This window comes from Panthera tigris, chromosome X, assembly GCF_018350195.1.
Source record: "Panthera tigris isolate Pti1 chromosome X, P.tigris_Pti1_mat1.1, whole genome shotgun sequence".
Lineage (NCBI taxonomy): Eukaryota > Metazoa > Chordata > Mammalia > Carnivora > Felidae > Panthera > Panthera tigris.
The window spans coordinates 71,022,584-71,046,341 of record NC_056677.1 but is presented as its reverse complement, the minus strand read 5'-3'; the positions used below and the strand labels follow the sequence as shown (position 1 = coordinate 71,046,341).

The window sequence follows — 23,758 nt, the reverse complement described above, 5'->3', positions numbered from 1 at the left end:
AGCTGTTTTAATTTGGGCTTGAATACAACTCTTTTCCTTTCTCTTTACATTTTAAGAAAGGTTTGTTCGATTTGCCTGGACCTGACTTATAGATATAAAGGCACCTGGACTTGGGTTTTAGATCCTTATTTAGACAAATCACATACGCCTGAAATAACGAAAATAGTACAAACTTCTGCACCCAGCCAAATAGCTTTCAACTGGATTATGGAGGATATTCTGAAAGGCTTTATCAAGGATAGAAACAGTCAATCACAACGATGAAAGGTTTTACTGGAAGACAGCTGACCAATGGTAGCAGCTTCCTAGAGCCGCATTGGAGGGTAGAAAAAGGGCGGAACCAGTAGAAGAGACGTAACCAGGCGGGGCTCGTGAGGGGAGCAGAGTTGAATTGTTTTGTCCCTCTCCGCCCACCATATGAAAACTTAGACGGAGAAGGTCACAGATATGGCGGCTATCAGGGTAAGTTAAAAAACAAACACTTTTGTAGTTTCTGGGTGCAGATATAGCTTGCTAGTAACTATAGAAGGGATCCTCCTAACTTCAGAAGGGAGCACCACAGCAAGAGGTGGGGTGGAGGTGGGGTTGTGAGAAATTTGGCAAGGTCAGGGAGTCTTAAACGTTAGAAACCTCAAAACAGCTACCTCTCCCCCTTGGATTTCCTCAGTCTGTGATAGTACTTTTTTCTCAAACTCCCGCGGTTAGCTGTTTATACGACGACACAGTGAAAGCTGGGAAACGGCTGGGTGAAAAAGGCTGGTCTGGCCACAAGTTGCAGCAAACTGACTTGAACAGAAAGAGAAAAGAAATTCAAGGCATTCGACTGGGCGCACAGGGCGGGGTCTCATGACCCTTTGAAAGACTTTGTTTAAACATTTGGGGGTGAAAAAGACCAGAATGGAGACGTCTCAAAGTCTTTCTGCAGTGCGCGGTGTTTGTATTCACTGTTGTTCCTCTCCAGGTTTGAATAATAAACCTGTTTCTTTTGAGTTGTGTAATGGGAAAAAGGTGCTTTTACTTAGGAATCTTTGTACCGGAAGTGACTCAGCTGGCTGCTAGCTGCAGTTCCCTAATTAGGTTTCAATAACAGTAGTCGACAAATGTCTACAGGTAGGTATCTGTAGCGGGTTTTAAGTGTAAAATGCACTGTTTGCAGAAGATACAAATATGAATAACTCAGTTCAGCCAAAGTTTAAAGTGAGTCAGTATCCGTCTTGATTCATCTTCCATTTCAACATTTCTGGTTCTCATAATTTATCTAAATTATCACAACATCTTTCCAACTGGACTTGCTGTCTCTAGCCAAGCTGTCATGGAATCCATTTTCCCTGAACTGCCAGACTTATGCTAAAATGTAAATCTGATTATACTCCTTTACTACTTAAAAGCCTTTATTGGCATTCAGTCATCTGTCCTCTGGAGTCAGGTTAAGACTCCTATGTCTGGAACACCCAACCCTGCCTTGGCTTTCCAGCTTCATCCTTTGTCTCTCAGGAAATCTTGTTAACATCTGTACTCCAAGCCTTTTCTCCTGCTCTTTCTCTGGACCTGATGAGAACCATCTTCATCTAGTTAGTTCCTATTCATAGTCCATTCATTCATGTAACAGATATTTGTGTACTAGCTCCTCATATACTAATATGTTTTCCAAGATCCTGTTCCCGATTTTCTCAGTCTAATTTAAATAACTCGTCTTTGTGCTTCCAGAGGATCTTAAGCATACTGTTACCTTATGACTTAACTGCACTTCAAATAATATACTATTTACTTGCCTGTTCTGCCCTCCTATAAGATGCTTGAGGACAGTATTTATGATACTAATTTTTGTATCCCTAGTACTGGTAGGACTTACATTAGGTACTCAGTAAAATCTACAGGAATAAATAAATGCCAGGCAATGAAGTAGTGTACTCTGTGATTCAGAGCAAGGGAAATACCTTGCCTCAGGAGAAGTACAAAGTGATCTGAGGGTTCAAAAGACAGAGCCCCAAACCTGGTTGAAAGTAATAAAGACTTCATGGAGGAGATGCAGAGACAGAGGAATGGTCAATGGTAAAAAGCAAACCAGCATAGTGTGTTATCACTGAAGCCTAGAGGAGGGAGTTGAACAGTCTTTTTGTTTGGCCATTAATAAGTCACTGGAAGCCACCATTTATTAAGTGGTTACTATAAGACCAGGCACCATGCTAAAATACTTTACGTATGTTATTTCACTTAACTCTCAGGTCAACTTTATGTTGTAGTTATGATCACCATTTTACAAATGAAAAACTAAGGTTGAGAGAACTCAAGTAAACTGCCCCAAATCATAATGCATTATCTTTATGAAAGGGTGTTGATTTTGGCTCAGGTCATGATCTCATGGTCCTGAGATTGAGCCCCATGTTGGGCTCCGCGCTGGGTATCGCGCTGGGCATGGAGCCTGCTTAAGATTCTCTCCCTCTTCCTCTGCCCCTCCCCCACTCGTGCCCACTCTCTCAAAAAAAAAAAAAAAAGAATCTTTATATTCCCAGCACTTAGTGTAATGCCATATATTTTCTGACCTTTAGATGCCCATTTAAGTCACACCTCCTTCAGGCCAGTGGACTGATAACCTGTTTCCCTTGACAGTGTCAGTAGTCTCTAGCAAGTAGAATAGAAATTTGTTATGTTAGCAATAGCACTGCTAGGAATTTACCCAAGGGATACAGGAGTGCTGATGCATGGGGGCACTTGTACCCCAATGTTTATAGCATCACTTTCAACAATAGCCAAATTATGGAAAGAGTCTAAATGTCCATCAACTGATGAATGGATAAAGAAGTTGTGCTTTATATATACAATGGAATACTACTTGGCAATGAGAAAGAATGAAATATGGCCTTTTGTAGCAACGTGGATGGAACTGGAGAGTGTTCTGCTAAGTGAAATAAGTCATACAGAGAAAGACAGATACCATATGTTTTCACTCTTATGTGGATCCTGATAAACTTAACAGGAGACCATGGGGGAGGGGAAGGGAAAAAAAGTTAGGGAGGGAGGCAAACCATAAGAGACTCTTAAAAACTGAGAACAAACTGAGGGTTGATGGGGGGTGGGAGGGAGGGGAAAGTGGGTGATGGGCATTGAGGAGGGCACCTGTTGGGATGAGCACTGGGTGTTGTAGGGAAACCAATTTGACAATAAATTTCATATTAAAAAAAAGAAATTTGTTGTGTTAACATTATCATTTTTTTAAATTGAAATGAATACTTTTATGCAGCCTTGTTTCTTTCGTCTTACACTTTTGATTGTTTTAAGACCCTTGTTGCTTATTCATGATACATTTAATAAGACAGTCTTTAAAAAGTATAAAATGTTGTGGTCATAAAAAATGCTTGGAATGATCTCAATCTTTTTGTATTTGTTGAGGCCTGATATGTGACCTAGTATGTGCTCTGTTGTGGAGAATGTCCCATGTGAATGTGAAGAGAATGTGTATTCTGCTATTTTGGTTGGAGTGTTTTGAATATAGCTGTTAAGTCCATCTGGTCCAGTGTGTCATTCTAAGCCATTGTTTCCTGTTGTTTTTCTGTTTAGATTTTCTGTCCATTGATGTAAGTGGGGTGTTATTGTCTCCTACTATTATTGTATTATTTTCAATAAGTTCATTTATGTTTGTTATTGTTTTATATATTTGTGTTATTAATTGTTTTATGTATTTGGGTGCTCCCATATTTGATGCATAAATAATTACATTTGTTAGATCTTCTTGTTGGATTGGCCCCTTTATTATGATGTAGTGCCCTTTTTCATCTCTTATTGCAGTCTTTGGTTTAAAATCTAGTTTTTCCATATAAGTATTGCTACTCCAGCTTTCATTTGACATCCATTTGTATGATGTTTATCCATCCCCTCACTTTCAATGTGTAGGTGTCTCTAGGTCTAAAATAAATCTTTAAAATTTTTTTTAATGTTTATTTTTGAGAGAGAGAGAGGCCAAGAGTGAGAGTGGAGGAGGGACAGAGAGAGAGGGAGACACAGAATTTGAAGCAGGCTCCAGGCTCTGAGATGTCAGCACAGAGTCCGATGAGGGGCTCAAACTCATTAGCCATGAGATCATGACCTGAGACAAAGTCAGATGCTCAACCAACTGAGCCACCCAGGTGCCCCTAAAATAAATCTCTTGTAGGTAGTGTATAGATAAGTCTTGTTTTTTAATACATTTATGCAAAAGACACCCTATGTCTTTTGATTTAGTCCAGTTACATTAAGAGTAATTATTGATAGGTATGTATTTAGTGCCATTTTATTACTTGTTGCGTCACTGTTTCTGGAGATTTTTCCACTCAAGGAGTCCCCTTTAATATTTGTAATATTAGTGGTCACAAACTCCTTTGGTTTTTGTTTGGGGAATTCTTTATGTCTCCTTCTATTGTGAATGATGGCCTTGCTGGATAGAGTACTCTCGGCTGCAGATTTTTTCCAGTCAGCACATTAAATGTATCAAGCCACTCTCTTCTGGCTTGCCAAGTGTCTGTTAAGAAATCTGTAGCTCCCCTTATGAGGCTAACCTTGTAAGTTAGGGGCTTCTTTTGTATTGCTGCTTTTATGATTTTTTCTTGCTTCTGAAATTAATGGCTTTATGAAGATGTTATGTATTGTCCAGGGCATCCTACTTCAGGGAGTGTGCCTGGTGTGTGCAGTGTGTGCTGTGCTCTTCTGTTATGTTTAGGCTGCTCTGTCCTTCAGGCTAGTCACCTGCAGACGCTCTCCTTGTCTTCAGTGGGCAGTGTTTGGTTCTAGACCAGAATGTAGAAAGTTTTAACTAGGTGTTCTCCAGTCTGCTGTTTAAGTAAGACCTGATAGTACTTCCACTAGAACTCAAGCCCTGCAGAGCTCTCTGGGCAGGAGATGTGTGTGGGCAGGGGGTTTCTGCTGGTCTTCTGGGGAAGGAGTCTGCTACGCTCGGACTGAGGCATGTTTGACTAAGAAGGTCAGTACCTCTAGTGTGCAGGGGTGTGGGACTTGGTATAAGCAGGTTATGCAGACACTGTAGGTAATGTGCTGTTTACTGCAGGTGGCTCTGTGTTTTTGCTGAGGGGTGGGGCAGGGAAATGGTACCAGCCAGCTCCTTTGTCTCTGGAGAGGGGTCTCAGTGCTTGCTACTCTCAGGGAAGCACTCAGAAGAGCAAATAATAACCCTCTTGTATGTCCCAGACTTTTTTCAAATCTCTGTTTCTACACTGTTTGCTTTTGGGTTGTTTGCTTTCTCTGTCTCCAGGAGCAGGGCAGTGCCCTCTGAGATCTATCCCAGCCAAAAGTCTGCTGCCTTTTAAACTCCAGGCCTTAGCATGTGGTGTGGGCAGGGGCCTACACTGGTCTGGGGGAGGGTTTCAACATGCTGGGACTGAGGAAGGCTGACTGAGAACGACAGTTGCACCAGAGCTCAGAGATGTGGGACTTGGTGTAAGCAGAATAGGCAGCTAGGGTTGGGGCTCAGCTGCTTTCTGCAGGTGGCGTTTTGGTTTATGCTGAAGGGCAGGGGAGGGAAATGGCATCAACCAGCTCTTTTGTCCTGGGAGGGGCATAGCTGAATGCTACCTCTCAGGGATATGTTCCAAGTACAGTGAATAATCTCCCCACTGTATGCCCCAGACATTCTTCAAATCCCTATTTCCATGTCTGCCCCAAGGTTGTTTGCCTGCCTCCTCTAGGAGCAGGGCAGTGCCCTCAGGGCTCTATCTCAGTCGAATCTGCCTACCTTTAGAACGCCAGGCTTTAAATCCTGCTGGTTGCAAGAACTCCTGAAAATCAGCCCCTCTTGTTTTTCCCATGCAGTGGCCTTGGAGAAATGTTCTGTGTGTTCCCTTGTGTGCTCTACTCTCTCTCACCCTTCTCTGTGACCACAGCTCCCTCTCTTCTGCAGCACCCACAGTCTCTTTCTCCCCTGTATAATGTGTCCACACTTCCTACCTTCCTCAAAGTGCCTTCTTCTCTCCCTTTAGTTGTGGAGTTAATTCTGTCAGTCTTCAGGTAGGTTTCTGAGGTACTTCGAATGATTTGATAGTTATCTAGTTGTATTTTGGGACAAGACAAGCCTAGTGTCCTCCTACTACACCACCATCTTATCTTTCAATTAGCATGCCAGTCCTTTGAAATAGAGTATTTGAGATGTAATCATAGAAGGACCAAATTGTATAGGTACGTTTTTGTAGTTTGTTCATTTGTTCTTCAGTGCCGCTATATTTTTCAAGGATTTTGTGAGAAAATATAGACAGAGTTTTAAGGTTTTCTATTTCAGCAAAGTATCTTCTTTTCATATAGCAGTATAATGAATAATGACATAGCTGGTAGACTCTACTGTTTTCTGTAGATTTATTGATAATGCAGATTTAATGTAGATTTAATGTAGTTTATTCTCTTAGATATTACTCACCCACTCATTTTCTAAAGAAAATAAGCTCTATGATATAAACAAATCTTTTGTTAGTGACTCAGTAGTGATTACTCTAAAACAGTGCATCTTTGTGTAAGACTTTTATGTTGGTGTCGAGAAATAGCTCTTAGGCTGTGGCTACAAAATGAAGCATTAACATCTTTTCTTGCTTTACTTTTAGAAAAAAATACAGTAGTATCTGTGTTAAAGCAGAGGATGAGTTCAGTAGCACTTGGTCATTGTCAGAAACTTTCTTACTCTTGGAAAAGAGTGTGGGAGACACGAGTGCATTTAAGAAATCACTAAAAGGGAATTAAAATGTTTTCATGGGCAAATATGGCTGGACCTGTCCTGAATGACCCAAAGGAGTGGAACCAGGACCAGTGGAAATTATATGGACATGTGTTTCAGTTTATCTATGGAAGAACTTTCTCATAGAGCTATAAAAAGATGAAATGATTTATCAGTGGAATTTCCCCTTACCAAAAGGGGCCATACATAAACTGGAGGGTCACTTGGTAGTGTGTTATAGGAGAGATTCAAAATGAGAGAAATGGTTGGACCAGAAGACCTTTAAGATCCCTTTGCATTCCTAGACTGAAGCTTTAGTACAAAGAAGGTGATATGCCTGAAACACAGTCCCGTATTTTGAAACCAGTCTCTCTTTTGCCAGTTTATGTTGGATTCAATAATCATTAGTTTATTCAGGCGCAGTGCTTGATTTTTCAGGCCAATTTGTGATGCTACCTGATACTTCAGAAGAGACTAAACTTCCTCAGTTGTAGAGTTAAGTTTCTGTTTATCTCAAGAGTATTTGTACATTAGGTCTGTGGATAACCAAAATCACCCAGAAAGAATAGTACTAGTGTAGTCAGTCACAGTCCCTCCTCCCCTGCTGACGAGGCAAGCTATTAGCACTTCAGGTCTACTAAAGGAAAGAAAGGGAGAAAGAAGAAAAAAATAGGAGGGTAAAATAAAACTTTAAAATCAGTTGGAGCAAATAGTTGCCGAAAAAAATAAAGGGGTAGAGTAAAGAGGTGAAGAGCAGAAAGATCAAAAAGTAGGAGTGATTAGAGATGGGTAATCTACTTTTTTCTTTCCCAAGGATAGCAGACTGTAACTTCCCTCTCTTCCCCACTCATGTCTTGTGATCTACAGTTATAAACAGCCATGTGGTGTTGAGATTTTTCTTCTGAACAGCTCCTAAAAACTGGTCCCACACTGAAAGGGGATCTCCTTTTCTTATGTTCCCAGCTCTTTATATTTCTAGAACTTTTGACCTCCACAAAATGAAGCTTTTTAAAAAATATATTTAAGCAATATAGTATATAGGAATATTTTTCTGTAAGGGGTTCCTTAATCAAGGTGTTATTGACCATTCTAGGTAAAAATATATCAATTTAAATAGAAATTATTCTTTTTTAATTTTATTTTTTATTTTTTTAAATTTACATCCAAATTAGTTAGCATATAGTGCAACAATGATTTCAGGAGTAGATTCCTTAATGCCCCTTACCCATTTATCCCATCCTCCCTCCCACAACCCCTCCCGTAACCCTCAGTTTGTTCTCCATATTTATGACTCTCTTCTGTTTTGTCCCCCTCCCTGTTTTTATATTATTTTTGTTTCCCTTCCCTTATGTTCATCTGTTTTGTCTCTTAAAGTCCTCATATGTGTGAAGTCATATGATTTTTGTCTTTCTCTGACTAATTTCACTTAGCATAATACCCTCCAGTTCCATCCACGTAGTTGCAAATGACAAGATTTCATTCTTTTTAATTGCAGAGTAATACTCCAGAATATATATATGTATACATATATATATATATGTATATATATATATATGTATATATGTGTATATATATATATGTATATATATGTGTATATATATGTATATATATGTATATATATATATGTATATATACATATATATATATGTGTATATATGTACATATATATATATATATTTGCCACACCTTCTTTATCCATTCATCCATCAATGGACATTTGGGCCCTTTCCATACTTTGGCTATTTTAGATAGTGCTGCTATAAACATGGGGGTGCATGTGTCCCTTCGAAACAGCACACCTGTATCCCTTGGATACATGCCTAGTAGTGCAATTGCTGGGTTGTAAGGTAGTTCTATTTTCAGTTTTTTGAGGAACCTCCATACTGCTTTCCAGAGTGTCTGTACCAGCTTGCATTCCCACCAACAATGCAAAAGAGATCCTCTTTCTCTGCATCCTCACCAACATCTGTTGTTGCCTGAGTTGTTAATGTTAGCCATTCTGACAGGTGTAAGGTGGTATCTTACTGTGGTTTTGATTTGTATTTCCCTGATGATGAGTGATGTTGAGCATTTTTTCATGTGTCAGTTGGCCATCTGGATGTCTTCTTTGGAGAAGTGTCTATTCATGTCTTTTGCCCATTTCTTCACTGGATTATTTGTTTTTTGGGTGTTGACTTTGATAAGTTCTTTGTAGATTTTGGATCCTAACCCTTTATCTGATATGTCATTTGCAAATATCTTCTCCCAATCTGTCAGTTGCCTTTTAGTTTTGCTGATTGTTTCCTTCGCTGTACAGAAGAAGCTTTTTTATTTTGATTTGGTCCCAGGAGTTCATTTTTGCTTTTGTTTCCCTTGCCTCCAGAGACGTGTTCAGTAAGAAGTTGCTGTGGCCAAGATCAAAGAGGTTTTTGCCTGCTTTCTCCTCAAGGATTTTGATGGCTTCCTGTCTTTCATCCATTTTGAGTTTATTTTTGTGTATGGTGTAAGAAAGTGGTCCAGGTTCATTCTTTTGCATGTCGCTGTCCATTTTTCCAGCACCACTTGCTGAAGAGACTGTCTTTATTCCATTGAATATTCTTCCTGCTGTGTCAGAGATTAGTTGACCATACATTTGTGGGTCCATTTCTGGGTTCTGTATTCTCTTCCATTGATCTGAGTGTCTGTTCTTGTGCCAGTACCATACTGTCTTGATGATTACAGCTTTGTAGTGTAGCTTGAAGTCTGGGATTGTGATGCCTCCTGCTTTGGTTTTCTTTTTCAAGATTGCTTTGGCTATTCGGGGTCTTTTCTGGTTCTCTACAAATTTTAGGATTATTTGTTCTAGCTCTGTGAAGAATGCTGGTGTTATTTTGATAGGGATTGAATTGAATATGTAGATTGCTTTGGGTAGTATCAACATTTTAACAATATTTGTTCCTCCTATCCAGGAGCACAGAATCTTTTTCCATATTTTTGTGTCTTCAATTTCTTTCATAAGCTTTCTATAGTTTTCAGCGTATAGATTTTTCACCTCTTTGGTTAGATTTATTCCTAGGTATTTTATGTTTTTTTGTGCAACTGTAAATGGGATCGATTCCTTGATTTCTCTTTCTGTTGCTTCATTGTTGGTGTATAGGAATGCAACCGATTTCTGTGCATTGATTTTATATCCTGTAAGTTTGCTGAATTCATGAATCAATTCTAGCAGTTTTTTGGTGGAATCTTTTGGGTTTTCCATATAGAGTATCATGTCATCTGCGAAGAGTGAAAGTTTGACCTCTTCCTGGCCGATTTGGATGCCTTTATTTCTTTGTATTGTCTGATTGCAGAGGCTAAGACTTCCAATACTATGTTGAATAACAGTGGTGAGAGGGGACATCCCTGTGTTTTTCCTGACCTTAGGGGAAAGCTCTCAGTTTTTCCCCATTGAGGATGATATTAGCATTAGGTCATTCATATATGGCTTTTACGATCTCGAGGTATGCTCCTTCTATCCCTACTTTCTTGAGTGTTTGTATCAAGAAAGGATGCTGTATTTTGTCAAATGCTTTCTCTGCATCTATTGAGAGGATCATATGGTTCTTGTCCTTTCTTTTATTGATGTGATGAATCACGTTAATTGTTTTGCAGATATTGAACCAGCAACCCTGCATCCCAGGTATAAATCCCACTTGGTTGTAGTGAATAATTTTTTTAGTGTATTGTTGGAGCCGGTTGGTTAATATCTTGTTGAGGATTTTTGCATCCATGTTCAACAGGGAAATTGGTCTATATTTCTCCTTGAGTAGAAGTTATTCTATTTTAAAACACTTGCTGTATTTATTCAGGGACAATCTTCAGAAGGTAAAAATTTAGTCAGAAGAATACTACCTTCCATTTATTTAGCAGTAAACAGTTTATAAAATTTCATCTATTATAGTATTTGATCTTAGAACATTCCTACAAGATTTTGAAGAAGAAGAGAAATATTCTGTAAGGTATCTGTATATTACATAAAAGTACTTGTGATAAATGTTATTTGCGGTGGGGCTAGATTAATTAGGTCTTCAAATGGGTCTGAGAGTGTGAAGAGACCTATAAGCATATTTAAAAATTTGAGAATAACTACATTTGGGGGGGGGGCATAGTTCACAATTCTCATTAGATTCTCAAAAAGTTAATACTACTCAGTCTTACAATTTCAGATTAGCTTTAGGACCTTTGGTTATCATTTACCTCCATAATTGTTTGGCACATAGGCATTCAATAAAACATGAAAGAATTTGCTAAATTACCTATGTGTACTGCCTTATTTAAACCTGTGAATTATTACTTAGTTTTGAGGTCCAAAGCCCTTTGGGCACAAAGCGGCATAAGAGTATATATAAGGAGCCTACCTTTTAGCAGAAAAATAGGCCACATACATTTTAAAAGGTAAATTATAACATTTGTTTAACACTAAATTAGTGCTTCACGCAGGTAAGAGCTATATGAATTTATAGGGATGGCTACGAATGAGCTAATGGAACTTGAGCTAGGCCTTCAATGAAGGGTTTAAGTAAACATACTCATTCAACAAAACATACTCATTCAACAAATGTTTTTTGAGCACCTGCTATGTGCCAGGCACTGTTAGGCGCACGAGATGGGAAGACATTTTAGCAGGGAAAAGAAGTGAGTGAAAGTACTGAGGGAGTAATGTGCTTGACATGTTTGGGCCTAAGAAGATTAATTTGGCTAAGGTCAGAGGGTATATAGAGAGGGATAGAGTAAAATCATCTCTTGTTGGAGTGTTACTGTCTTTTCAAGTAAATACAGTGCTCTCAGTATTCCTTTCTCACATCCCCACAAGGTAGATATAGCCTAATTTTTTTTCTTATATATAGCATATACACAGGTATATATGTGTGTGTAAAAGGGAGCTGTTAGGTGTTTTCTTTTAAATTCAATTGCTGATTTTGACAATTGTTATATTTATCAAATCTTGATTAGCATAAACTGACTAGAGTTGAATTTTGCTAGTCTTGTATCATTTCTGAAGGATTTTTTAAACTGTAAATTTGTGTAACTCCTATATTGCCTATATATGTTTTTATTTTAAATTTTCTACTTCTTAAATTTTTATTTATCTAAGATAAACTTTTGACATATTCAGGTGTTATTCAGTAATAATTATACCATAATTATTGAGTATTTAGAAATTCCAAAATAGTTTTGTTCTTTCATACAATATCATAATTAAAACACTGTGCTTTATTCATGTTTTAACACTAATATTCTATAATTTAATAATACATTAAAAACCATATTTATCCAAGCCACACTGAGCTCGGCAGTTATTCTGGCTAACTTAAGATGGGCCTTGTAAGTGCTAGAGCTTTAATTTTGATGAAGACTATAATTCACAGGTACTGGGTAATTCCCATCCATCTTAAACCTGAGAGTTTAACCCATTTTCATCATTAACTGTCTTTATTTAACTTTGCCAGTTGTAATATGTTGTATGCTATAACTGTTAATTCTTAATGAAAATGCGAATATAGTGAACCTGAATGAGTACTGAACACAGAAATAACCTTAGAATTATGTTATCTTAAAAAGGTTTCTGGTGTCATTTGCTTTTGTCTCATAAACATGAAAGTGTGTGTGTGTGTGTGTGTGTGTGTGTGTGTGGTATGTATAATTTATAATTATGTATGTATATTATATATATAAATATATATATGTGTATATATATATAATTTCTTAGCTTTGTGGCAATGTAACATGCTCAGTAAATCAAAAGCAAAAGCAATGTTTTTCTAAATATTTTTCTGTCCTCCAAAGTTCACTGCTGGTATTTGTGTCCTTTAGTTGTCCTTTTACATTGAAAATATTAATATGCGTTCTCTACCATTAACATAAAATACTTTCTGATGCATAGTTGGCATTCAAAAATATTATTTGCTCCTTTCCTCTTACTAACATATTAGAGCACTAGTATTATTTTATAAGCACATTCATCTTCAGATTACTTCATTTTGTAGATGTGCCACTACTTTCTCTTAGTGTTCCTTAATATTTGATTTCCAAGAAAAGACCAGATCTTATGTACCATTTAAAATGACATTTTTTAATTTTCTGAGGAACCTCCACCTATAACCCAGCAATAGCACTGCTAGGAATTTACCCAAGGGATACAGGAGTACTGATGCATAGGGGCACTTGTACCCCAATGTTTATAGCAGCACTCTCAACAATAGCCAAATTATGGAAAGAGCCTAAATGTCCATCAACTGATGAATGGATACAGAAATTGTGGTTTATATACACAATGGAGTACTACATGGCAATGAGAAAGAACGAAATATGGCCCTTTGTAGCAACGTGGATGGAACTGGAGAGTGTGATGCTAAGTGAAATAAGCCATACAGAGAAAGACAGATACCATATGGTTTCACTCTTATGTGGATCCTGAGAAACTTAACAGAAGACCATGGGAGAGGGGAAGGGAAAAAAAAAAAGAGGTTAGAGTGGGAGAGAGCCAAACCATAAGAGACTGTTAAAAACTGAGAACAAACTGAGGGTTGATGGGGGGTGGGAGGGAGGGGAGGGTGGATGATGGGTATTGAGGAGGGCACCTGTTGGGATGAGCACTGGGTGTTGTATGGAAACCAATTTGACAATAAATTTCATATATTGAAAAAAATAAAATAAAATGACATTTGAATTATTTATGTATGTATGTATGTATTTATTTATTTATTTATTTATTAAATATGAAATTTACTGAATTTAATCTTTCTCTGGATGACTTATTTCACTTAGCAGAACTCTCTCCAGTTTCATCCACGTTGCTACAAAAGGCCCTATTTCATTCTTTCCTATTGCCCCGTAGTATTCCATTGTGTATATAAACCACAATTTCTTCATCCATTCATCAGTTGATGGACATTTAGGCTCTTTCCATAATTTTGGCTATTGTTGAGAGTGCTGCTATAAACATTGGGGTACAAGTGCCCCCATGCATCAGCATTCCTGTATCCCTTAGGTAAATTCCTAGCAGTGCTATTGTTGGGTCATAGGGTAGATCTATTTTTAATTTTTTGAGGAACCCCACACTGTTTTCCAGAGTGGCTGCACCAGTTTGCATTCCCAGCAACAGTGCAAGAGGGTTCCCATTTCTCCCGATTCTCGCCAGCATCTGTGGTCTCCTGATTTGTTCATTTTAGCCACTCTGACTGGCGTGAGGTGGTATCTGAGTGTGGTTTTGATTTGTGTTTCCCTGATGAGGAGCGATGTTGAGCATATTTTCATGTGCCTGTTGGCCATCTGGATGTCTTCTTTAGAGAAGTGTCTATTCATGTTTTCTGCCCATTTCTTCACTGGATTATTTGTTTTTCAGGTGTGGAGTTTGGTGAGCTCTTTATAGGTTTTGGATACTAGCCCTTTTTCCGATATGTCATTTGCAAATATCTTTTCCCATTCCATTGGTTGCCTTTTAGTTTTGTTGATTGTTTCCTTTGCAGTGCAGAAGCTTTATATCTTCATGAGGTCCCAATAGTTCATTTTTGCTTTTAATTCCCTTGCCTTTGGGGATATGTCAAGTAAGAAATTGCTGCGCCTGAGGTCAGAGAGGTTTTTTCCTGCTTTCTCCTCTAGGGTTTTGATGGTTTCCTGTCTCACATTCCTGTCCTTATCCATAAAATGACATTTTTTTTTAAAGAAAAGAGAGAAACCAAAAAACAGACTCTTAACTATAGAGAACAAACAGAGGGTTACTAGAGAGGAGGTAGGTAGGTGGATGGGTGAAATAGTGAAGGAGATTAAGAGTACACTTGATGAGAACTGAGAAATGGAATTGTTGAATCACTATTCTGTATACTTGAGACTAATACAACACTGTTAACTACACTGGAGTTAAAATAACATTTTTTAAATTTTTATTTTCTAAGTAAGCTCTACACCAAGGTGGGACTTGAACTCACCACGCCAAGATCAAGAGTCGTTGGGCACCTGGGTGGCTCAATCAGTTAAATATCTGATTTCAGCTCAGGTCATGATCTCACGGTTCTTGGGTTTGAGCCCCACGTTGGGCTCTGTGCTGACAGCTCGGAGCCTGGAGCCTGCTTCAGATTTTGTGTCTTCCTCTCTCTATGCCCCACCCCTGCTCGTGCTCTGTCTCTTAAAAATAAATAATCGTTAAAAATTTAAAAAAAGATCAAGAGTTGCATGCTGTACCAACTGAGCTAGCCAGGCACCCTCTAAAATAACTTATTTAAATACAAAAATAAAATGGCATTTTTATCATTTTCAAATATCTTCTCCCATTCAGTAGGTTGCCTTTTTGTTTTGTTGATAGTTTCCTTCACTCTGCAAAAACTATTTTGTTGTAGTCCCAATAGTGTAAATTTGTTTTTGTTTCCCTTGCCTAAGGAGGCATCTAGAAAAATGTTTCTATGGCCAGTGTCAAAGAAATTACCACCTATGTTTTCTTCTAGGACTTTTATGGTTTCCAGTCTCACATTTAGATCTTTTATCCATTTTAGTTTGTGTATTGTGTAAGAAACTGGTCCAGTTTCGTTGGTTCGCATGTTGCTGTCCAGTTTTCCCAGCACCTTTTGTTGAAGACACAGTCTTTTCCCCCTTGTATATTCTTGCTTCCTTTGTCATAAATTAACTGACCATTAAAGTGTAGGTTTATTTCTGGACTCTGTTCCATTGTTCTGTTCTATTGATCTATGTGTCTTTTTTTGTGTGCCAGTACCCTAGTGACTTCTTCTAAACCTAATTACCTGTCAAAGGCCCCACCTTGTAATACCATCACATTAGGGGGTTGAGGCTTGGGGGATACGATCCATAATACCTTGTCTATTTTTAAATTTAAAAATCTTAACATTGGTCAAGTTTGACATCATTGGTAACATATATATTTTCTTGCAGAATGTCCCCAACCCACTTATTTCACTTTGGGATTATGCTTGATCATCATGTGTCCCCATAGTGTTGTTAGACTAGAGCTAATAAAACTGCTGTACAAGTATTTTGTATATCATTTTAGATAAATGCTGGATGATAGTGGGTAACTATCATAGAAAGCAGCCTTATATTTATAGTACAAGTAGAAGGCTTCATTATTTTCCCCAGGTGGTACTTTTTTGTTTTTAACAAAAATGTCAGTTCAGGGCTGGAGGAAAAATAAGCACATTCATGATTTGACAGTTTTCATGTCAAATAGCCAACATATAGTGTCTAATAGATTTTGGATTTATCTGTAGACTTTTGATGACCATTAATACATTAAACCATGTTAGTATTTCATCAGCCTTCTGTTTCATAGTGTAACAAATTTTAGATTAAAGACCTGTTTGATATGTAAAGCTGGCTTATTCTAACTTTAAAGCTATGGAATAATACATAATAATGTGTAAACAGAGAGGTTATCTTTAGCATGCTAATTGTTATCCACTGTTCTAAGTTTTACCATTTCAGAAATGCGATGATGATTTGTAGGCCAAATGAAAATCTAAATGGATACAGATGATATGATTACTTCGTATTCTAGTCCTTGGATCTTACATTTTTCTAGATATAGGTTATTTTGACCTAATGTTCTACTATCATTGAATTATACTAAAAAGTGTAGTTTGTACAAGGCTGGGGAAAAGTAGCTACAACACTGCTAAGATTTAATCATTGTCTTCAACTAAGATGCAGTCTGTGGAGTTCAAAATAGAGTGACAAAACAGATATAATTAAAGGGTAGGAAAGACTGCATGAAGAGTGTCATAACAAGTAGTTTTTCAGAACAGCCAGGATTTTAGTAGAGAGGGTATTACTGGGGGTAACGACATGGAGACTGGCACCAGTTGAGTTTAGCTGCATCAAAGAATTCTTGAAGTAGAGTAGTGAACAAACGCAAGGTATTCCTAGTACCTAGCATTGTTTTGAGTAATCTTAGTTTAAAGAATGGGAAAAATGTAAATAAAATATATATAAAAGGTTTGTTTTTATCATTTTGTGAGACTATTCTCTGATTTATAGATGTAGATCATCTTTCAGAACCCTTCCTATATAAGGATAAAATCACTCATTTTCAAATTTTCCTCTTACTTTCTTCAAAGTGTAATGCCATTATATTTCTCTGCAGTAGCATGAACAACATCCAGTTCTTTATTCTTCTATCTTTAGGTCAGCATAAATTGATGGATATAGAGTAAAGAATGGTATGTTGAAAAGCAGAAACCATGTAAATTAATTTATTGTCAAATAAATTTGACACTTAACATTGTGTAAGTTTAAGGTGTACAGCGTGTAACTTTGATATGTTTATATATTGTAATATGATTGTCATTGTGATATTTATCATATTACATGATTATAGTACAATATTATCTGTGTTCATTGTACTGTGCATTCAATGTGTCACTACTTATTACAAGCTTGTAATACCCATCAATCTTATCTACCCCCATCCCCTGGTTACTGCCATTTTATTCTGTTTTTTACAGGTTTGACTTTTTAGATTCCATATATAAGTGATTTCATACAGTATTTGTCTTTCTCTGACTTACTTCATTTAGCATAATGTACTCAAGGTCCATCAGTGTTGTTAACGGATAGTCAGATATTGTTCTTTTTCAGGGCTGAGTAATATTCTGTTGTGTATATGTACCACATCCTTTTTCATATATTCATTTGTTGATGAAAATTTCAGTTGTTTCCATATCTTGGCAATTGTAAATAATGCTGCAGTGAACATGGGAGTGCATATATCTCATTGAAATCATAGTCTCTTCTTTTTGATAGAATCATAAGACAAACCGAATGTTGGAGCTCTAAGACAGTGCTGTCTAATAAACTTTCCTTGATGATGGAAATGTTCTATTTCTGGGCAGTCCAGTATGGTAGTCACTAGAGTCCTGTGTATCTTTTGAGGCCTTGAAATGTGGCTAGGGGGATGGAGGAACTGACTTCTCAACTTTATTTAATTTTAATTAATGGAAATATAAATTTAAATAGCATATGTGGATAGTGGCTACCATATTGGACAGTACCGTTTTAAGGGTCCTAAGAATTTTTGCTTAAGGTCTATCATTTTACACATAAGGAGACTTTGAGAGTTAGCATGACTAGCCAGAGATTATGTAGTTAAGAACAGAGCTGGGATTAAACACAGGTATCCTGATGCCAAAGTTGGTGGTATTACTAGATATGGAAAACTTTTTTTGAACATTGAAAGTTTTCAGTTGCTAATCAAATGGTATTACTTTTACTCCCTTTATTGTGTTTAGTTACAATTACCCATTTCTCTTTTCTGCTTCCTCTCCTTCACATATACCTACACTAGCTCCATCAAAAAAAAAAAAATCTTGGGATGAAGTTTTCAAATTAATTTATTTAACTAGGAAATAAGTTTTCGTTGTATGTGATTTTAAATGACTTCTGCTTCTAAATTTTTGAAATTCCCTTTGTGGTCTCCATACTCAAGATGTTCAGTGTGGGTAAAGTGATTGTGGTCATATAATCTAGAGTATCATTTTAATATAAGGTAATTATTTGTTCATAACTTTCCTTGTGTTTTTAAGAGAAACAAAGTGGCAATATCTTATCTGTAGTAAATTATACACTTGGATATTATCACTGAACTTAAGAGTTTTGCATTGTCAAAATTAGGAGGAACTTTGGATGTTTTATAGTGCAGCCTCCTGTCACACATGGGCAATCTGACACACAGTGAAGGGCAATTTACTTGTAAAAGATGTCATGGTGAATTATTAGTAGAGCCCAGACTAGAAGCTAGCTTTTCCAATTCAAAGCCTGGTGTTCTTTCCACTAAATCACTGTTGCCTCTCCGATCTTCATAAGTGAACAAATTAAACAGCACTGCAGTGTACAAAGTTCTATTAAGCTGCTAATGGCTGTCCTAAATTTTGATGACGAATCTCAACTTTTCCCAGCTCATGAAATGCTGGAAGTAGACACACCAAGTTCTTGAGCCAAATATTTAAAAGCATTTTATGTTTGCAATATTACAAGCACAATTGACTTTCTTTACAAGTGTTGATTTGAACGTCTGTCCGTCTGGCGGTTTGCATGGGTTACTACTTGTTGCATAGTTATATTCTAATATGCCATTGTTTACTGAGGCTTGTACCCACCCCCACAGTTGTCAAAAATATGGTTATTTTTTCTTTTGAGTGAAGTGGAAAAGCATAGTCATTTTTTGAACTATATTGGTCAAAGGCCAAATGTTGCAGGTTGGAATGTTGTGAGGCTGAGATATAATGCAGGCCAGACTGGTGACTGGAGGAATGAAAGGTAGTATTTTATTTCAGTTTCCTGCAGTAGTGCAACTCTTCTAGCTTGCCACAGCATTTGTTGACATGATTAGACTGACATTTAAAATGTACTGGTGATGCTTCAAAGGTGACAGATGGACAGCCATAAACTTATGAATTTCCCAGACCCATGTGTTTGATGTTTAAATTTGCATGTGTAACAGAGGGATCACCAATGTCAGGAAACTAATCTCAGCAAAAAGTATATATTGTTCCTCTGTTCCCAAGGAGTGAAACAGTCTACTTGGGGAGAATATACTAACACCAGTGACTGTAATAAGCTAAGGAAAATTTTTGGGAATAATGGGAAATAAGACTACCTATATAGATTACAGATAGATTATGGAGAGCCTGGAAAATACAGAATGGTTTTAAACAGTGTGCTAGGCAAAAGGGGGACAGCTTATTTTCTTGAGCAGAGTAGTAGTCTGACTGACAAAAGAATGATTTTAGTTAGACAATGGTAATTACAGTTGGTTGAAATTAGATGAGAATAGAGTGGTGACCATTGGCCAGGAGATTGGTGATGATGATGATGATGATGGTAATAATTAATATATATGAGCACTTTTCCTTTGCTTGTCCCTGTGTGATATATAGTACTACAATGTGTTAAAGTTGACACCCAGTCAAATCACTTCCCCAGTGCCACACCACTAGTAAGTAGTAGAGCTCGAATTTGAATCTATGTCTAATTCTGAAGTCTGTCCTCTCTCCACTATTTTACCAACTAGGCAATAAAGGCCTGGTCTAGGTTGGTGGACCCTATAGCAGTTTCTACCTACCTGTATTATAACACTCATCACTATGGGGTTTTTTTGTATTGTATACTTGTTTTCTCTACTAGACTGTGATTCTTTGAGGACATGGATCATATCTTTATCATTTAGTAACTCAGCACCTAAATTGTACAGTAGGCACTTGCAAATATTTGTTGAATGAAAGAATAAAGAGTAAAGAGTAAGAAAGAGATATAAACAAATTATTTTTGTAATTGAGTAACAGTAGAATATTAGTTGGTAATACTAGAATGCTTCCTTCTGTTCTTGCCTTTTACCAGTATTAGTAAACTCCCCTCATTTCAACTAAAAAACACTGTTGGCAAATTATAATGAGATGTATCCTAAGTTTCATAGGAGTCTTTAAAATTTTTTTTATTATGGAAAATTTCAAACATTTACAAAAGTATAGAGAATAATGTGAAATATAATAATATGATATAGCATAATATAACATAATACTTAATAATACATATTTAATATATAACTGTCACCCAGCTTCAATAATTATCAAGTCCTGGCAAATGTGGTTTCATGTATACCCCACCCCTGGATTATTTTGAAGCAGATCCCAGGCATATTTCATCTGTTAAAATATTAGTATATATCTTAAAAAACTGGAAATCTTTAAAAAATTATTACACATAAAAATGCCCTAATACCAAATATCTGGTCAATGTCAAAATGTCCCTGAATATGAGGTCAGCTGTGAAGATGATGTAGTAGGAGGACCCTAAGCTTGCCTTGATCAACAGATACCACTAGATGACATATCAGCATAAGTAACCTAGAAAATGGTGTGACAATTGGCAGGACAAACTTCAGAGATACAGTTTAGAAGCAGCAGTTTGAAAAACATCAGGGACATATGGGAGGTAGAGTTATTTCCTCACCTTAAAGCATGTCCCAGACAAGGATCACAGGGAGACCCCTCCAGGAACAAAGAAGATGTTAGGCACCATTTCCCTCCCATTGCCCCCAGCCATAAACAACAACCACCAGCAGGAATCAGAGCACCACTGACACTCCCTTCTTTAACATCTTACACCAAACCCTGCCACCCCCCACCTCCATGCTTCTGTGAATCCTCACTTCCCAGTCATATTTCCCTTAGTCACAGTGCTGCAAACCCCTCCCCCAGAAGATAGGGGCAAACCCTGCCAGTACCACATCTCCCGACCTGTGTGTTTTGTAGGACCTGAGTTCTAGGGGTGCAGGGGGCAGGTCTCATTTCAAAGCAGACCACTGCACACCATGTTAAAAAATGCCCAAACCTGCTGGGAACCTAACACTGCTCACAGTAGGCAGAGAGAACCTCTGCAGACAGCTAGACTGAAAGAAAAAGAGGCCAAGACTCAACAGCAGGGCACACACAACATGCCTAAGACACAGTTTCTGAAATGCTATGCCCTTGGGAACCGGGAACACTGCACTACAGGATATCTTTTTCATAAGGCCATTACCTTCAAAAGCAAGAGACATAGCTGACTTTCCTAACATACAGAAACAGACAAAATGAGGAGACAGAGAAATAGGTCCCAAATAAAAGAACAGGAAAAAACCATAGCAAGAGACCAGAGTGAAACGGATGTAAGTAATACGCCTGAGAGAATTTAAAGTAATGATTGTAAAGATATGCACTGGACTTGAGAAAAGAGTAGACAACATCAGTGAGGACTATAACAAAGAGATAAAAAAAAAGAACCAATCAGAGATAAAGAACACAATAAATGAAATTAAAAATACACCTGATGGAATAAATAGTAGGATAGAGGAAGCAGAGGAATGAGTTGATCTGGAAGACAAAGTAAAGGAAATTAATCAAGGTGACCAAAATAGAAGAAAAAAGAATTATTCAAAATGAGAATAAATTTGGGGAACTTTGTGACTCCATCAAACGTAATAACATCTGCATTATAGGGATCTCAGAAGAAGAGTGAGAAAAGGGGGCAGAAAATTGTTTTGAAGAAATAAAAGCTATAAACTTCCCTAATGTGGAGAAGGAACAGATACTTAGATCCAGGAGGCACAGAGATCCCCCAACATAATCAGATGAGGGAGGACCACAACAAGACACATAGTAATTAAAATGCCAAAAAGTAGTGATAAAGAGAAGACAAGAAAACAGCAGCAGAATAGGAAGGCTCTAGGCTCATCTTAACCCATGAACACAACTAGATAACTGTCAAATATCCTAAATACCCCAGAAACCAACCTGAGGACTGGCAGAAGAAACTTCACAACTAAAGGGAGAGAAGAGGCCACATCCAAGATGGTAGGAAGTGCAGAGACATGGTTTAGGGGAGAAACAGATCCTGGCTGCTGCAGAGGGGAGGGAGCTGAGGTGGAGAAGGGTGAAAGAGAGAGGAGCATATAGGGGGATGCACAAGGAGAGTGTTTCCCCATAGCCACTGGCTTGAAAAATGAGAGGTGCTAATTTAATGAGTTTATGCAACCAGCAGAGCTTAAAGTCTGGATTTTTTTTTTAAAGCCTGGATTTTTTAAAGGTCAGTGAGCTTGGTTGGGATAGAGCCTAGAGGACACTGTGCTGCTCCTGGAGAGAAGATAGGCAAACAACCCCAGGGACAGACAGCTTGGAAACAGTTATCTGCTGAAGAGTGCCTGGGGTACATATTGGGGGTATTATTAACTCTTCACAGAGATGCCTCTCCTGGAACAAAGGAGCTAGCTGGCACCATTTCCCTCCCCTGCCCCTCAGCATAAATAAAGACCAACCTGCAAACAGCACAGCACATACCCAGGCTGCCTAACTTGAATACACCAAGCCCTCCCCCCCCCCACAGTGCTCCGGTGGGTTTGCCCTTTTCAGTCACATTTGCTTCAATCCTAACGCAACAGGCCTCTCCCCGCTAAGACCAGCACCAGCCCCTGCCCACACTGTGTATCCAACCAGAGATTTCTTCAGGATCTCAGTTCTGGTGGAGGTGTTGACAAGTCTTATTTCACAAGCAGGCCAGAACACATCTAATTAAAACTCACCGCATTTAGGCCAGGGACCAAACACTGCCAAAAGCAGGCAAGGAGAGCCTCTGCAGATGAAGGGCCTGAAGGATAGAGCAGCCAGAATAGAACAGCAAAGTGCATGCAGCCCACACTGGACACTTCCTGAAGTGCCAGGCCCTGGATACTGCATGATCTCTTTATAAAGGCATTAATCTAAGGAGCAGGATATAACTGGTTTTCTAACACAGAGAAGAAGGCAGAAACTTAGACAAAATGTAGACTTTATACCAAATGAAAGAATGGGATAAGGTCACAGACAGAGATCTAAGTGAAACAGATATAAGTAACATGCCTAATGGAGAACTTAAAGCAATAATCATAAGTATATATACTGGACTTGAGAAAAGAATGTAAGCATCATGGAGACCATTACCACAGAGATGAAAGTTAAAAAAGAATCAGATGAAGAATGCAATAAACCAGATTAGAAATATACTTGATGCAATGAACAGTAGGCTGGAAGAAACAGAGGAATGAATTAATGACCTAGAAGGCAACAAAATGGAAAGCAATGAGCCTGAACAAAAGAAAGGAATTATGCAAAACAAGAATAGATGAAGGGAACTCAGTGACTTTACCAAACATAATAATATTTGTATTATAGGAGTCTCAGGAGAAGAAAAAGAAAAGGGAGCAAATTTTTTGAAGAGATAATACCTGAAAACTTTCCTAATTTTGGGATGTAAACACACATCCAGACTTAAGAGGCACAGATAATTCCCAACAAAATCAACAAAAACAGGCTCACACAAAGACGTATTGTAATGAAATTTGCAAAATATAGTGATAAGGAAAATATCTGAAGGGGTGCTTGGGTGGCTCAGTCAGTTAAGTGTCTGACTCTTGGTTTCAGCTCAGGTCATGATCTCATGGTTCGTGAGACTAAGCCCCTTGTTGGGCTGCCCACTAACAGCATGGAGCTGGCTTGGGTTTCCCTCTCTTTCTGCCCCTCCCCACCCTCTCTTGAAATAAACATTTTTATTTTTTAT

General features: G+C 37.9%; 1 protein-coding gene across 3 annotated transcripts in view; it reads left to right on the top strand.

Annotated features, from left to right (window-relative positions):
- The first annotated feature begins 376 nt into the window (after positions 1–376).
- Positions 377–23,758, top strand: part of APOOL (apolipoprotein O like) — a 94,604-nt gene continuing 71,222 nt past the window's right edge. For all 3 annotated transcript variants that reach the window (XM_042973722.1, XM_007093298.3, XM_042973721.1), the window contains exon 1: positions 377–462. In XM_042973722.1, coding sequence (XP_042829656.1) covers positions 448–462 — 15 coding nt within the window. In that variant the 5' untranslated portion in view covers positions 377–447. The remainder of the gene's footprint in view (positions 463–23,758) is intronic.